The sequence below is a fragment of the Dama dama genome, chromosome 7 (genome assembly GCF_033118175.1).
Source record: "Dama dama isolate Ldn47 chromosome 7, ASM3311817v1, whole genome shotgun sequence".
NCBI classification, from domain to species: domain Eukaryota; kingdom Metazoa; phylum Chordata; class Mammalia; order Artiodactyla; family Cervidae; genus Dama; species Dama dama.
This window is the reverse complement of record NC_083687.1, coordinates 32,341,721-32,359,560: the sequence shown is the minus strand read 5'-3', so window position 1 is coordinate 32,359,560 and position 17,840 is coordinate 32,341,721. Positions and strand designations below refer to the sequence as shown.

Sequence of the window (17,840 nt, the reverse complement as noted above, 5' to 3'; positions counted from 1 at the left end):
TGAGTCAGTGATGCCATCCAACCATCTCATCCTCTGTCAATCCCTTCTCCTCCTGTCCTCAATCTTTTCCAAAATCAGGGTCTTTTCCAGTGAGTCGACTCTTCACATCAGGTGGCCAAAAGGTTGGAGCTTCAGCTTCAGCACCAGTCCTTCCAATGAATATTGAGAGTTAATTTCCTTTAGGATTGACTGGTTGATCTCCTTGCAGTCCAAGGGACTCTCAAGAATATTCTCCAGCACCACAATTCAAAAGCATCAATTCTTTGGTGCTCAGCCTCCTTTATGACCCATCTCTCATATCTGTATATGACTACTGGAAAAACCATAGCTTTGACTATTTGGCCTTTATCAGCAAAGTGAGGTCTCTGCTTTTTAATCTGCTGTCTAGGTTTGTCATAGCTTTCCTTCAAAGGAGCAAGCGTCTTTTAATTTCATGGCTGCAGTCACCATCCACAGTGATTTGGGGGCCCGAGAAAAGAAAATCTGTCACTATTTCAACTTTTCCCCTCCTGTTTGCCAAGAAGTGATGGGACTGGATGCCATGATCTTAATTTTTTCACTCTCCTCTTTTACCCTGATCAAGAGGCTCTTTAGTTCCTCTTCGTTTTCTGCCATTAGAGTGGTATTCTTTAGGAAATATGAAAGAAAGCTTGAAAGGAGGAAGATTACAGGAAGTAAAATGAATTTTACGTTTATTACAAGTATTCAGATGAGAGATGATGAACGTCTGACATAGGCAATATAATTAGGAATGAAGAAAAGGAGTATGACTATGAGAAAAGTGAGAATCAATGGAGCGTGGTCATGCACTGGATGAGTCAAGGATAATTCTAAATTTTCTGGCTTTTATTGAAAGCTCCTTAAGGGTAAAGACCATGCCTTTCTTGTCACCACTGTTTTTCAATGCCTAAAACAGTGTGTTAATTTGTGGTAGATGTAAAAATATATTTATTTAATAATAAGATTCTTCTTCCCCAAAAGTAATAACAAGACTTAGGAATTGATTAGATGTACAAGTTAATGAAAGGTAGAAGTCCTGGGATGACTGCCAACTTTTCTTTTCTTGAATAACTGGATACACTGTGGTGCTATTTATTGATAAAGGGTACATGAAGAGAGGTACAGTCTACAAGCAGGGAGGAGAATTTGATGGATTCAGTTTGGGAAATCTTAGATACAAGTGTCTATGATATCCAAGTTGACATTCAAAGAGCACTGGGAATATGAGACTGAATATGAAAGAGAGTTGCACTAGAGAAACAAATTTGGGAGAGATTGGCATACAGATAGTATGAAACCCATGGGAGTGAATAGACTCATCCAAGAATATCTGTAGGATGAAAAGAAAACAAGGCGTAAGATGAAAACCAAAGAAATGCCAACATTTCAGGGATTGTCAAAAGAAGTAAATTCTGCAAAACAACTGGAAAGAAATAGCCAGAAAGATTAGAGGAAATCTGAAAATAAATCCAAAGAGGAATAGAATTTCTCTAGGAGAGAATTCTAAGAGGTCTAAAAACACAAGGACTGAGAAGTGTCCACTGAATTTTTTCAAGAAGACTTGGAAGAGCAATTCATTGGAATTCCTGGGGCAGTAGACAGAATGACATGAGATGGGAAATAAGTAGGATGTGAGAAAGTCGGTTCTGTGAGGGGTTGTGTCAGGGAAGAGAGAGTCAGGAAGAAGCCAGAAGTAGTCATGGATCTGGAAAGGGATGTTGAAGATGGAAGAGACTGAAGGTGAAAGTATGAGTCCAACAGAGCAGGAGAACATTCAAGTTATAGAAAAGAGAAGGGAGTTTTAAGAGAAGTGGGAAAGCGGGGGAACATATGTGGAGGTGTCAATCTTTTCAGGAAAGAAAGATAAGGCTTTTTTGTAAAAGGAGGGAAGGGGGAAAGGAAGGATAAATTGGATGCAGACAAGTTTTATGCATCATGTCAAGAAGTCAGGCACATCCATCTAGCAGTGGCTTCTATTTTCTGTGAAACTACAGTAAGTGAAGTAATTGATGTGAAGGGACGTGCTGGAGTAAAAAGTTTGAGAAAAAAGATTTAAAACAGCCATTGTGAAGACACGAAAGAAACCTGCTTTACCCCTAGTCTGGCTTTGTCAACCATAGTTTGCATTTATTTAGTAATCACTATTTGCTAAAACCTTTGCTATACACCAACTCACTTCATTTTCACAACAACCTTTAAGGTAGGTGCCATTATTATATATAAGAAAATTAAGATTTAGAGAGGTTAAGTGACCTGGGGTCTCATTTCACTGTGTCTGACCTCAGAGCCCACACTCGCCAGGATTTTTTCTGTCTCTGAGAGAGTCCTCCATTCTTCTGAAATTATTCACATGTACATGTGGACATTTGTCCTCTGAATTATTTTCTATGACAATTATTTAATTTTCTTAATTATTTTCTTAATTATTAATCACAACCTGATTTCAAGTTTCTTGCCTTAGGAGCTTTGCCTTCTATTATTTCATGTTTTCTACAACTCCAAGAAATGCAGGAGCACAAGTATTAACAACACTTTATAAACATGAAGCCTTTTTTTGTAGTTACAGTTAATATATTACAAAACTATTAAAAGGGAATCTTTTAAATCAGCCACATTTGGGCATAACTTTTTCTATGTGTTCCTCTTTAGCCTTATCTACTAAAGAAGAACACACAGTGTATTATATAACTACATGTGTTATATAACTTTTAAAATTATTTATAAATATTTTCCTATGTTTCTCACAGTGTTCAGGTAAACTAATTTTTGGAGGTTTAACTTTTTACACTTGTCAAGCACATTACTATATTTTTTCTTTTTATCTTGAAAAGATAAAATAGTTTGTTTACATCTTATGAATCCTAAATGGTAGATGTCTGACTTATTTTCAAGAACAATGGTTCACATGGGGTTGAACAAAAAGCTATAAAATATTCATCATTTAAATCTCTGTTTGGCATGGAGTCCTTTAGTATGTCAGACTCACAGATATGTTCCAACACACAGCTGACAGGCAGCCACACAAAATGGAGAATGTGCAACAGTTGGTATCAACATGGAAAGTAGGAAGAGAGTCTTTGCCTACTGTGGGGATATATACAGAGATCCTCGGAAACCTCAGATGAGGGAAGTTCCCAGTAAGTAAATCAACTGAAGAAATGGATGATCATGCCTAGGGTCCACTGACCTTGGACTTCCCTCGTGGCTCAGATGGTAAAGAATCTGCCTGCAATTCAAGAGACACAGTTCAATCCCTGGGTTGGGAAGATCCCCTGGAGAAGGGAATGGCAACCCACTCCAGTATTTTTGCCTATAGAAATCCATGGACAAAGAAGCCTGGCAGGCCACAGTCCATAAGTTCACAAAGAGTTGGACATGACTGTGACTAACACACAAGGTCCACTGAGGCTTGGTAGAGAGCATCAGAGAGGAAATCAGTCAATTCATTTCAGTCGCTCAGTTGTGTCCAACTCTTTGCAACCCCATGAATCGCAGCATGCCAGGCCTCCCTGTCCATCACAAACTCCCGGAGTTCACTCAAACTCATGCCCATAGAGTTGGTGATGCTATCCAGCCATCTCATCCTCTGTCGTCCCCTTCTCATCCTGCCCCCAATCCCTCCCAGCATCAGGGTCTTTTCCAATGAGTCAACTCTTCTCATGAGGTGGCCAAAGTATTGGAGTTTCAGCTTCAGCATCAGTCCTTCCAATGAACACCCAGGACTGATCTCCTTTAGGATGGACTGGTTGGATCTCCTTGCAGTCCAAGGGCCTCTCAACAGTCTTCTCCAACACCAAAGTTCAAAAACATCAATTTTTCAGTGCTCAGCTTTCCTTGTGCCAAAAAATTGATGCTTTTGAACTTTGGTGTTGGAGAAGACTCTTGAGAGGCCCTTGGACTGCAAGGAGATCCAACCAGTCCATCCTAAAGGAGATCAGTGAGAAAATAGGATGGTCTAAAGAGAATATATTTAGTAAATGAGACAAGACTAGGTGAGTATGTAAAAAATGAGAACTTTTTTTTTTTTCTGTCAAAAATATTTCATCCTCCAGGACTTTCCTGGTGGTCCAGTTGCAGGGGGCACAGGTTTGATCTCTGTTGGGGAAGTCCACATGCCACAAGTTGCAGCCAAAAAAAAGTCATCCTCTGGTCTTCATGCAGATACATTCAAGTGATGGAAAGGGAAAACCAAACCAGCATCTCTGAATTTCTCCTCCTGGGTTTCTCAAGTTGGCCAGAGCAACAAGAGCTGCTTTTTGCACTTTTCCTGTGTCTCTACTTAGCAGGACTGTTTGGAAACTTACTCATCTTGCTGGCCATTTCCTCAGACCATCGCCTCCATACACCCATGTATTTCTTCCTCGCCAATTTGTCTGTGGTGGACCTCTGCCTTCCTTCATCTACAGTACCCAAGATGCTCCTGGACATCCAAACACAGACTCAGTCCATCTCCTATCCTGGCTGCCTGGTTCAGGTGTATTTCTGTATGATGTTTGCCAACATGGACAATTTCCTTCTCACAGTGTTGGCCTATGACCGTTATGTGGCCATCTGTCACCCTTTGCGTTACTCCACAATTATGACCCAGCACCTCTGCATCTCCCTCGTGGGTGGACCTTGGGTGATTGCCTTTTTGAACCCCCTCTTGCACACCCTTATGATGACCCGTCTGCATTTCTGCTCTAACAATGTCATCCACCATTTCTTCTGTGATATCAATGCTCTCCTCCCTCTATCCTGTTCTGACACCAGTCTTAATCAGTTCTTGGTTCTTGCTGTGGTGGGGCTAATCTTTGTGGTACCCTCAGTGTGTATCCTGGCATCCTATGGCCTCATTGTCTCTGCTGTGATGAAAATCCCTTCTGTCCAAGGAAAATTCAAGGCTTTCTCCACCTGTGGGTCTCACCTCGCCTTGGTCATTCTTTTCTATGGAGCAATCACAGGGGTCTATATGAGTTCCTCATCTGACAATTCAACTGAAAAAGACTCAGCAGCATCAATAATTTTCATGATCATAGTCCCTGTGGTGAATCCCTTCATTTACAGTCTAAGGAACAATGAGCTGAAGGGGGCTTTAAAGAAGATTTTAGGCCAGAGCAAAAATCTTCTCCCAGTGATTCATTCTGGCTGAGTTCAACAGGTGGTAAATCCTAATGAGATCATTATTTTCATTCTCATCATAATTGAAAAGCTGTTACAAAATACCTACTTTTGCTTTATTGACTATGCCAAAGCCTTTGTGTGGATCACAACAAGTGGAAAATTCTGAAAGAGATGGGAATACCAGACCACCTGACCTGCATCCCGAGAAATCTGTGTGCAGGTCAAGAAGCAACAGTTAGAACTGGACATGGAACAATAGACTGGTTCCAAATCGGGAAAGGAGTGCGTCAAGGCTGTAGATTGTCACCCTGCTTATTTACCTTATATGCAGAGTACATCATAAGAAATGCTGGGCTGGATGAAGCACAAGCTGGAATCAAGATTGCCAGGAGAAATATCAATAACCTCAGATATGCAGATGACACCACCCTTATGGCAGAAAGTGAAGAAGAACTAAAGAGCCTCTTGATGAAAGTGGAAGAGAAGAGTGAAAAAGTTGGCTTAAAACTCAACATTCAGAAAACTAAGATCATGGCATCTGGTCCCATCACTGCATAGCAAATAGATGGGGAAAGAGTGGAAACAGTGACAGACTATTTTGGGGGGCTCCAAAATCACTGCAGATGGTGACTGCATCCATGAAATTAAAAGATGCTTGCTCCTTGGAAGAAAAGTTATGACCAACCTAGACAGCATATTAAAAAGCAGAGACATTACTTTACCAACAAAGGTCCATCAAAGCTATGGCTTTTCCAGTAGTCATGTATGGAAGTGAGAGTTGGACTATACGGAAAGCTGAGCACTGAAGAATTGATGCTTTTGAACTGTGGTGTTGGAGAAGACTCTTGAGGGTCCCTTGGACTGCAAGGAGATCCAACCTGTCAATCCTAGAGGAAATCAGTCCTGAATATTCATTGGAAGGACTGATGCTGAAGCTGAAACTCCAATACTTTGGCCACCTGATGGGAAGAACTGACTCATTTGAAAAGAATCTGATGCTGGGAAAGATTGAAGGTGGGAGGAGAAGGGGTCGACAGAGGATGAGATGGTTGGATAGCACCACCGATGCAATGGACACAAGTTTGAGGAGGATCCTGGAGTTGGTGATGGACAGGGAAGCCTCGTGTGCTGAAATCCATGGGGTTGCAAAGAGTCGGACACAACTGAGTGACTGAACTGAACTGAACTACAAAATACCTAATTAAACTTGACACCTACCTCACTTTGCTACAAACTCTAGGAAGGACATGATCCTAGGACTTATCCCCTTGAGTTCCCTAGGATATTAATAATGTGGGCAAATATTTATATATAAAGTCTCTGAAAATCACAATATAAGTATGCAATCAGCATTCAAATGCATCATTAAGACATCCCATATGGCTAGGATTAATGCAGGAATATACCACGGGGAGAACACAAAAGATCTTTTCCCTAGGACTGCCCTAGAGTTGACAGGAATAGGTAATTACATTGTCATTCATGAAAAACAGTAGAGAATAAACGGGCTATGTAATGAAAGGTTCAAACCATGACTACAAGTTGAGGTAAGAAAACCAAAGATATTAGTAAAGGCTAAGAGGTCAAGTAAGGCTTCAGTGAAAAGACAGTACTTTAATCTGGGTCTTAACTGCAGATGAGTTTTACAAAGGAATAATGAAAATATTCAAAATATATGAGGAAGATTTTTAGGTAAGGTGGACCATGGTGTGTATGAGCAAATGTTTGAATAAATTAACCTTAATGCAGTGAAGGGTCCATATTGGGATTGGTGAGAATGGGGGATGGATTATTTCTCACCCCAATGTTTTATTCATGTTTTACAGCTATACTATATGCGTTTCCTATAATCAGTCTTTATTCCTTTGTGTTAAAAGTAGGATTTATATCTATTGTCTATGTGTATACCTATATATCTTCATGATGCTCTACAAAAAATTACCAGGGAGGCTATTAATTATCAATTTAAATTTTGAAACATTTTGTGGTTATTTACTCTGTGATATGCATAGAGTTGCCTATATGAGTAGACCCTGCCAGCAATAGAAAGCATATGCCCTTGTGAATTTTGATTTAAAAATCATATCTGATTTAACATTTTCTGTGTCCACAATGTTCCCCAAAGCCCTGCAAAAACCATTGTTCCATGGGCCATAAATCCCATATTTTAAGTCATACCATCCAAAATATCTCCTCAAAGCTGGTTTTTAAAAATGTTCATTTTTTATGATGTGATAACTGAGAGACAGAAATGAAGATAAAAAGATAGAGATGAGATAAAGATACAGGTTTTTCTTAAAAGACATCCTGCTATAAATATGTATTTACTTATGATAAGAAGACCACCTACGAATTACCTTTGTGGTTTTTACTCTTTTATGATGAGAGAGAGATCAGAAAAATTTGTTGGAGCATGTAAAGATCAATGTAAGTAACACTGGTGCAAGGACAGAAGCAACAGCAAAAATCATCAGTTCACAATTCCCTGTATCTTGAGAGATCTTTGTGTGTACCAGATATCTTAGTTGCAAATAAGAAATCAATTATTCTTAATTAAACAGAAAGCTTAATGAAGAAGTACTGTTCATTATGAACTCATCAGGAATTCATAAAATTGCTGGAAGGGTTGGAGAAGCAGAGTATCGATAAAGGAAACTGAAAGAAATGGAAACATATCTTATGCTCTTGGATTGGAAGAATTAATATTATTAAAATGGTCACACTATGCAAAGCAATCTGCAGATTTAATGTGATCTCTATCAAATTACCCATGACATTTTTCATATAAATAGAACAAATAATCCTAAAATGTATATGGATCCATAAAAGACCCAGAAGTGCCAAAGCAATGCTGAGAAAAAGAACAAAGCTGGAGGCATAACCCTCTCAGACTTCAGGAAAACTACAAAGCTGCAGAAATCAAAAGAGTGTGGTATTGGCACAAAAACCATGAGGGTGTGGAGAAAACAAAACCCTTGTACAGTGTTGGTGGTATAAATGTAACTGTGAGAAAGAGTATGGAGGCATCTCAAAAATCTAAATATTGCCATATGACCCAGTAATTCCATTCCTGGATTTATATACAAACAAATCAAAAAAACACTAATTAGAAAAGATACATGCACCTCAATATTCATAGCAGCATTATTTATAATTGCCAAGATGTGGAAGCAACCTAAGTGCCCATCAATAGATAAATATATAAAAACTATATAAATACAATGGAATACTACTCAATCATAAAAAGAATGAAAATTTTTTATCATTTGCAGCAAGGTGGATGGACTTGGAGAGAACTATGCTAGCAAAATAAGTCAGACAAAGATAATATATATTACATATGTAAAATATACATCTGCATATATCACAGATGTAAAATCTAAAAAATAAAACAAACTTGTTAGTATAACAAAAAGAAACAGACTCATAGATATAGAGAACAAACTAGTGATTACCAGTGGGGAGAAGGGAGGGAAAGGAGCAAGTTAGGGGTAGGGAACTAACAGGTAGAAACTACTATAAATAAAATAAATAAGCTATAAGGATATATTGTATAGAATAGGGAATATACTTATAACAACAGAGTATTTTATAATAATTATAAATGGAGTATAACCTTTAAAAATTGTGAAATATGCATACACCTGAAACATATTGTAAATCAACTATATCTCAATTTAAAAATTTTTAATAACTAAACAAGAGATGATAGTAGAAGGTCCATGTGATGGAGAAATGATATTCTGATTTAAATATATATATACATATATATATTACCCTGGCTGCTCTGCTGAGGATGGACTATGGGTGAGATAGGTACATGCAGAGTTCACTTAAGAAGTTACTGCAGTAATCAGAAGAGATAATGGTGTATCAACCCATTTTTAGGAGAAAACATGAACTCAATGCTATCCTCACAACTGGAATATTACATAGTAATGAATATGATTTTAACTCAACAATATGGTTATATCTTAATGACAAATTGAATGAAAAGAAACAAATATCAGAGTACCTTTGAGACAATGCCTTTTAGATCAAAACCAACTAAAATTAAAACCATATACTTTTCGTTCATGAGTATGCACCAAACAGACCTATCTTTTCAATAAATAAGAGAACACAAAATTTGTAATAGTGATTAACTCAGATTACAGGAGATACGGCAGGAAACAAGAGAAAGAGTTGTAGTAAAATTTAAGTTACTGTAATATTCTAGTTCTTAAAGACTTGATGTATCTGCGTTCCACTCCGGGGGTTAAAACAAGGATTCAGGAAAAAGGTTTCCTGTACATCCAAAGGTGAACTTTGAACCGTTTCCCTGCTGCGTGAGCTTTTATGTCACGGCTCTAGACTGAAATGTCCTAAAGGAGATCAGTCCCGGGTGTTCATTGGAAGGACTGATGTTGAAGCTGAAACTCCAATACTTTAGCCACCTCATGCGAAGAGCTGATTCATTTGAAAAAGACCCTGATGCTAGGAAAGATTGAGGCAGGAGGAGAAGGGGACGACGGAGGATGAGATGGTTGGATGGCATCACCGACTCAATGGACATGGGTTTGGCTAGACTCCGGGAGTTGGTGATGGACAGGGAGGCCTGGCGTGCTGCGGTTCATGGGGTCGCAAAGAGTCGGACACGACTGAGCAACTGAACTGAACTGAACTGAGACTTAAATGGGCCCATTAAAAAGTTAAGGATGAGGCTCACATGAGATGTAAAGGCAAGCTTACTGCTACAGAGGAGAAAAAAACGCCCCCTGCAAGCTCCGAGAGCTCCAAGACTGGCAAAGATGCCTGGGAAATAGAGTCCCAAACCCTGAGGATACCCGAAGGCTTCTGGGAAGTGCAGTCCAAAGTCCGCCCGTCTCCTTCTGCGCAGCCTCAAAAGTCTCTGTGAAAGGAAGCCTTGAGAAGTCGTGCAGCGCCGTCCTTCCACCGGAAGTGTCCGATCGGAACCAGCCCTGTGGGAGAGGTGAGTCCGGGTCTGGGGACCCAGGTGTCCGGTCCTTTGTCTCCTTTAAACACCCAGTCCCTATCATGTTCCCTTCGGGATTGCAACAGCCCTGTGACACGCTGGACCTGGGACCTCAGAGGAATCCCGAGGAAATGTGGAACTAGGTTTGGCGTTGGGAAAGCGTTTGCGCCGGCCTATATCTGGACTGGATAGGGGTTTCCATAGTTACCCCGCCGCGCGTGACGTCATCGTTGAGCGCTGAGAGGGCGTGGTTTGGGGGACTACGGGCCTTCCTGCTGGCTGAGATTTTGGGGTCACTGGGAAAAGAAGTGGCCTGACCCAGTTGGGCGAGGCGGGGGAAGGGTGGCATCTGTCTCGGGCCGACTGCGTTGTGCCAGAAGAAACTGCCCCAGAGTCCACCCCAGAGTCCTGCTCTCATCCTGGGAGGAGTAACCCGCGTTTTTGTACGAAAAGTGGGACAGCTACAGCATCCTCATGAAATTTATTCACATAGTAAATATTTAGTATTCCCTGTGTACTAGGGATGCCTAGAAACTAATATTGAAACGAATATCGCGTTCTAGAAGGAGAGACCAGACAGCAAAGCAAGCAAGTTAGTTGGAAGACCGGAAAATGCCTCTGTGAGAAACTTAAGGTGCTGTGAGGGCCTTCGTCATCACGCACTGTGAATCCCCTGTTCCACTCTGTGACCTCTACTGGAGGTATAGCCCCGCACACCTCATACTTCTATCCCATGGTACACACCCGGAAGCTACCCATCCACCAAGAACCTACTCATCCAACAGGAAACCTCCACATTACCAGTTCTCCAATGTAACTAATTACTCCTTACTCTCTTTACCAAACCTCCAATGTAACTAATTACTCCTTACTCTGTTGTAATATTTGTTTACATATTTGCTTAGCTAGTTTTGTAACGCTCCTCTTACACAGTGATTGTAAAGCACTAGATGCTCAAAAAATGTTTACTAGTTTAAGGTTATTAAGACATTTGAAACCCAGCTTTAGGGAGACTATATCAAATCCTTGCAAATTAGATGATTTTTATCTAGAGTTGTGGGCTGTTTTAAGTGGATCAGAAGTGATTAAACATCTGAAGACAGAACTTTCAGCTATCTGAGGGGATAACATATGTTGTAGAATGAGATAATGCCCATAAAGTATTAGGACACTACCTGGTAAACACTTAACACGTCTAGAAAACATAACAAGAAGTTAAATTAGCTCTCTATATCAAAAGAATGTCCCAATAAATTAGTAAGAATTGAGACATACATCATAGCTCCAAACCCCCCTCCCACTTTCCTCCTCTGTCATTGCTAAATTTTTACCTCGTTTATACCCACTCAGACTCTTGTTTTCCAAGATTCAGTCTGAACCTGTGAGCTTCATTTCATACTCTCGGAGAATTATGCTCAGTATTTATCTTTAACTGCCCTTTCCATGGATCTTATCTAAACTTGTATTTCCATTCCTAACTTCTTCCCATTAAAATCTCTTAATATCTTTTGGAAATGTTTTTCTAAGTGGATGTCTCATTAGCATCTAAAATACGGGGTATACAAAGCAATAGGAAACTCGTATTTCTTAATTTCCCCTTTTATCCAATAAATCAACAAAAGTGAGAACTTAAGAATAAATATTAATAATGCATGGTCCTTAACCTCATGGGGCTCCAATCAATAAAAAAAAAACATTGAAAATAATACAAGATGATATGTGTTTTATCCACAGATGTTAAGTGTTAGGAACCTAGAACTCAAAAGTCAAGTTACTGAATTCTTTCTCAGAGGTATTGTAAGGTACAGTTCCGGCGAGGCAGAAAAGGAAAGACGACCTCAACAAAAGTAGGTTACCTTTATTCAGGCAAGGAGGGGTGACAGTCGGCCTAATGACCAGGCTGAGCGCCGAAAGGGATCAGGGAGGCTTCATACTTAGAGGGGAGGTTTGTGGAAATGATAAGGGAAACGTCAATCAGGCGGGGTAATTTGAGTATTCTTTTGTTGAGATGACACTTGTAGTTGGGCAGGGGGTGGTAAGTCTTCTGGGCGGGTGTAGGGGGTGGTAGGTTTCCAGACAGGGGGTGATAAGTCCCAGATAGATGCAACTGGCCTGGAGCATCAGGATGGAACTAAAGTTATGCTTTGTTTTCTCCAAAGTTAGATGATTCAGCAAGGGGCCTTTGAGACTGTTCTCTTTTCTAGGCCCAAAAGACTCATTCAGGTATTAGAATTCTTAGTCACTCCAGTTACACCCTGTAAGCTGGTCTCACCATCAATCTGCTGTTCATTCGCACTTTCTCAACTGTTTACTCTCCCTTCCTTTTTGCCTTTCTGGATCTTTCTTATCCTTTATTGTTCAGGTTAAGCCCCACCACCTGTAGGAAATATTTGCACACATACACACACATTCTCTCCCTACCTCACAACCATTAAGCTATTTAGTGTCTCTACCATACAATCTGTTGAGTACTTCAGCTTTCAACATTTATCACACATTTTCAGCATCATGTGAAGCAGGTTTTGTTATTTAAATGTTCCGTATCCATGTGTGTTTTGTGTCATTTCTTTCCAACTCTTTTGCAAACTCCTTGGAAACTCAAACACTGTTTTTAAAACTCCTTATATCTGTACATCAGAATACAGAAAATCCAGGCATATCCCATATTAACCAGATCAGCATCACCATATGCAGAAGGCCAAGGAATCTGTTTTAACAAAGTTCTCACATGACAGGCAGTGAGCCCAGTTCTGAATTCAGACTTTCTTAGAAATCACTGCCATATAACTTCTAGCCCAATGCTTTGCCGTGTTAAGGTCTTAATAAAGTATATGTTTGTGCAACAATCAGTAGTCAGCTTGGTGAAATGTTTAGTAGAAGGACCTGAAAGATGGATATTTGCCTTTTGCTAGGGCTTCACTTCTGAATTACTTCATTCAGTTTTTCAGTTCAGATACCAAACAGACCATTCCCAAGTGCTGCTAAGACGAGGAACTGATATCTAACGATAAGATTCACAAAAGATGATAAGCAGGTCTTGGTGCAGTTTATTATGCTTTATTGGTAATCTAATTGGCCTTATGGACTGAGCCATTAAATTCAGAAGGCTGAGAGAATTGTTGAGACAAAAGGAAACAGATTTATCTCAGATTTTGAGAGAAGAAGCTCGTTACACTGAAATTGTTAACCTCGGCCTTTAAGGAAAGTTGCCTGGTTTTTATTATTTAAGAGATGTGTTAGTAATCCTAGTTCAATGTTCTGAATAATTATAACATTCTAAGCCTGTATTTTCCCCACACTTTGAGGACAGTTGCCTCTTTATGTTTCTATCCTATTATGGTTCATCCTAGAGATGAACAATATATTTATCTCCACAAACAGTATTTATCAGGCCATTCTGCTCAGAAGCTTTCATTGGCTCCTCAGTGCCTAAAAGATAAACTCTGAATTCGTGAGCTTGACATTTGAAGCTTCCTTCAATAGAACCTTTGTCTCTATAATTTATTTATGCAAACCTACTGACATTTTGCCTTCCCACTTGTGTTCTTACTATTAACAAGTTGTTCAAGGTGTTCCTTGCTTGTAATTTCCTGTTTCTCTCTCTCCCAACATCCTAGTCAAATTCTATCCATTCATCAGAAGTTAATTTTTTAATTAAGCTTTTCCTGAGTATTGAAACCTACTGTGCTCTTTTCCATCCCCAACTTATTGAGCACTTCTGTCATTTTTCTCTTTTTTGATGGTTATTTTCTTTATGAATAATATATAATTTAATTGCGTGTGACAAAGTAACATTCATTATTGCCTTATATTTATACTGTCTTATATTTAATGCCTCTAAATTATCTTATTTTTAAAATTAAATTTTAAGCTGCTTTTAGGTGGAAATTATCTAACAGTTGTAAGTCCACAAAACAGGTATTCCAGTGCTTTTAAATGCCCAGCCAATTTTTGTATAATGGAGAATGACTTTTTCTATGTTGTGATCTTTTGTCTTCCTGGACAGTAATAGTAATCTTTTTAATCCCTCAGGAGAGTTCTTAAAACTAAAAAAGGCTCTTCACAGAGCAGAAGTGGGATTCTGATAATACAGTTTATTTCAAGATGGCAACTGAATCAAAGAAAGCTGCAGCTCAGAACCTTCTGGAGGATGAAGGACTTCTGATAGTGAAGATGGAAGAGGAAGATTTTGTCTGGAGGCAGGATGCTTGCTCACAGAGGAATGATCCCCTCAGGCAGGAGCTCTGCCGGCGGCTGTTCCGGCAGTTCTGCTACCAGGATTCTCCCGGGCCCCGAGAGGCACTGAGCCAGCTCCGGGAGCTCTGCTGTCAGTGGCTGAAGCCAGAAACCCAGACCAAGGAGCAAATCCTGGAGCTGCTAATTCTGGAACAGTTCCTGGCCATCCTGCCAGAGGATCTGCAGGCTTGGGTGCGTGAACATTACCCAGAGAGTGGAGAGGAGGCAGTGACCCTACTGGAAGATTTAGAGAGAGGCACTGATGAAGCTGTACTCCAGGTACAAAGGGGTTGGGGGATCTAAGACCTCCAGGATGGATGGAGTCGCACATAGGGAGAAAAGGACCTGAGATTGAATATCTAGTGAGCTTTGTGAAAAAGAAGTGAAGGTGAAGTCGCTCAGTCATGTCCGACTGTTTGCGACCCCACGAACTGTAGCCTATCAGGCTCCTCTGTCCATGGGGTTTTCCAGGCAAGGGTACTGGAGTGGGTTGCCATTTCCTTCTCCAGGGGATCTTCCCAACCCAGGGATTGAACCTGGGTCTCCTGCATTGCAGGCAGACACTTTACCATCTGAGGCACCAGGCTCCCAAAGTGAGCTTTGTAGGAACTCTTCCCTCTCTGCTAGGTACTATGCTACCTTTTACAATTGAGGCAGACTTAATTCTTCCTTCCCCAGTTTTGTATAACTCTGGAAGATTCTCTTTGGTTTGGGAAGGTGTTTAATTCCAACTGGGATTCTCTGATAAGCCCAAATGTACTTTGTTTTTCTCAGATTCCAGTCTGTGGACATGGACAAGAACCATTCAGGAGAAAAGTGGCAACTCCTGGGCCAGCACTTAGTGTCCAGTTCCAGCCAGTGGACACCACGGCCCTCCATGGTTCTTCAGAACTCCAGCTCCTACTGGACTGTGGTAAGGAGCAATACTCTATGTGGTGCATGTCCCTGAAGTGCTGGGACAGTAAACCTCCCTTCTAAGACTATTCTTAGTAACTGTAGGCGGTCCTTTCCTTTATTACTTAATAAGAAAGAGAGGACTCTTTTCCTTTTGTGTCTTTGGCCATCCAAAATAAGAGAGAGAGAACTTTGTTTTTTATCCAGAATGTCTCCTTTTTCATTTGTTCTTTATCTAGAATATTTTTAAAACATGAGATGTTTTCATGTTATGAGCTAATTAAAGGAAAGAAAATGAATGGGTTGAGAAAATGTCAGGGAATGAGAAAAGAGGCAAAAGTGAAAGAAACACATGCATAGAAATAAAACATGTTAATAGGGAAGCAGATAAAATGATAGGAAAAAAGAGACAAATATGTGATGATACACTCAGAAATAGACTATAATTCACAGATACATAGAACAAGATCCATATTATTGCCTTTTTACTTTACTTTTAGTTTTACAAAGCCCTCATGTTTTTATAGAAAGTTGGCCATACTTGTGCTGACTACCTCCATAGAATCCTCTTTGCTGTTCTAAAACTCATTGTTTAAAAGGTTCAAGGACTCAGTATCACTTTAGGTGTATATGGTCCCAAAAAATAAACCCAAGAATAGATTACAGTAATTTTTAAGATTACCCAAATTCTGCTTTCAGGTTTGTTCTGGAAACATTTCCATCCATCTCATCTAAAACTGTAAATTTTCCCACCCTAAGACCAGTACTGCCTAACCCCTTCTCCCATCCTAGCTTATTCTAGACAAAGGAAACCCTATAAAAAGAGGAGCAGCTTGATTCCAGTTTAATATAGAGTCAGGAGCACAGTATAGATTGATGAGCTAGAAGGTAGGATTTGTGAGGACTAGATCATAAATGAAGAGCTCAGATGTATTGTAGAGGAGATTAGGATTTCTAAGTAGGGTGTAAGAATGACAAGGTTTAATGATGATTAGTCTGGTGAGAGTATTTAGGATGACTAGGAAGAATAGCTCTGAGTGAAACAACAAGGAGGTTGTTACAGTTATCTGAACAGGAAGTGGTGAGGTTCTATAGTTAACAGAAATGTAAAGAAAGGGAGGTATATAGGGGACATTTAGCAGAAATGACAGAATTTGATTATCCATGAAAGATGAAGAAGAAATGGACAGATGGATTGGATGAATAGATGGATGGAGGTTTTTCCCACCACATACACATACCTGAGTCTATAATTTTACTTTTCTCTATGCATCTACGTCCTCATCTACTTTCTTTAAAACGGTGCCTCCCTTTCACCCTCTAACAGTAGAAATATAGACCCAATGTTCCCCAAGATCCTTCTCAGTCACATTTCATAGTTCTGTCTTCTTACCTTGTTCCCCCCACTCCCATCCTTGCTGCTGATGATCCTCTTCCTATTCTTCTCTATTGTGGTCTGCTCATCTCACATGTCTGTTTCCTCTCTCTGCCAACTACTGCATACATATGCTTTTACCAATTATTCTTTCTCTTCTATCCTCATCCATCCCTTCTCTCATTTGAAAGGTCACGTTTTTAGAGTAGCCAAATCATGGCTACTATGTAACTATCTTGGGTGTATCTCAAAGTTTTACCTTCTTTTAGTTCAGCAAACAGGTATTTTCCTCTTTATTTTTTCATCATTTTTTTAGATAACAAGAGTGAAAACAATGAATCCATGCCAAAGCTGGACATTTATGAGAAAATGGAATCACCGAGAACTGTATCAGGAAGAATTTCAGAATTTGTGTCAGAAGGATCTGCTGAGCCTCAAGACATCTGTAAGTCTGCAGGCAAGATAAAGAGGCAGCAGGAAAAAGACTCAGGGGAGTCTCGGAAATCATCATCCGCTCAGGATGCAGCTTTCAGTAAAATCCTCACCCACAAAAATACACTTACAGGTGAAATAAGCCATGATGGCTGTGAGAGAAACTTAAATCTGAACTCAAATGAATTTACACACCAGAAATCTTGTAAACACAGTACATGTGACCAAAGTTTCAAATGGAATTCAGATTTTATTAAGCATCAGAGGATTTATGCTGGAGAAAAAATTCACCCATGTGGGAAATCTCTCAAGAACCCAAACCTTATTAAACATGCAGCAGTTTTCACTGGCGAGAAGACCCATCAGTGTAATGAATGTGGAAAAGCTTTCAGACACAGCTCAAAGCTTATTAGGCATCAGAGAATCCACACTGGAGAGAGACCCTATGAATGTAATGAGTGTGGAAAAGGCTTTGGGGGGAGCTCAGATCTGATTAGACACCAAAGGATTCACACTGGGGAGAGACCCTTTGAATGCAAAGAATGTGGGAGAGCATTCAGCCTGAACTCACATCTTATCCTGCATCAGAGAATTCACACCAGGGAGAAACCCTATGAATGTAGTGAATGTGGAAAAACCTTCAGAGTGAGTTCACACCTTATTCGACACTTGAGAATCCACACTGGAGAGAAACCCTATGAATGCAGTGAGTGTGGAAGAGCCTTCAGTCAGAGCTCACACCTTAGTCAACATCAGAGAATTCACAAGAGGGAAAACCTGTTCATGTAAAGAACTTAAATTCATAGGAAATAGAACAGGAAAATT

General features: G+C 39.9%; 1 protein-coding gene and 1 pseudogene across 2 annotated transcripts; both read left to right on the top strand.

Moving 5' to 3' along the window:
- Nucleotides 1–10,221, top strand: part of LOC133059304 (BOLA class I histocompatibility antigen, alpha chain BL3-6-like) — a 24,633-nt pseudogene extending 14,412 nt beyond the window's left edge.
- On the top strand, nt 9,997–17,840 carry ZNF165 (zinc finger protein 165). 2 transcript variants are annotated; one of them, XM_061147340.1, is made up of 4 exons: nt 9,997–10,075; nt 14,111–14,593; nt 15,089–15,227; nt 16,900–17,840. In XM_061147340.1, the coding sequence occupies exons 2-4, from the start codon at nt 14,183–14,185 to the stop codon at nt 17,802–17,804; spliced, it is 1,455 nt and encodes a 484-aa protein (XP_061003323.1). In that variant the 5' UTR covers nt 9,997–10,075; nt 14,111–14,182; the 3' UTR covers nt 17,805–17,840. The 2 variants fall into 2 exon arrangements, with proteins under 2 accessions (XP_061003323.1, XP_061003322.1); XM_061147339.1 differs by lacking the exon at nt 9,997–10,075 and adding an exon at nt 10,149–10,891.

Excerpts from the sequence above, each read along its gene's own strand:
- ZNF165 (XM_061147340.1), top strand. The coding sequence starts at position 14,183 with ATGGCAACTGAATCAAAGAAAGCTGCAGCTCAGAACCTTCTGGAGGAT. Across the intron at positions 14,594-15,088 it reads CTGATGAAGCTGTACTCCAG|ATTCCAGTCTGTGGACATGG; the intron begins GTACAAAGGGGT and ends TGTTTTTCTCAG. Across the intron at positions 15,228-16,899 it reads CCAGCTCCTACTGGACTGTG|ATAACAAGAGTGAAAACAAT; the intron begins GTAAGGAGCAAT and ends TCATTTTTTTAG.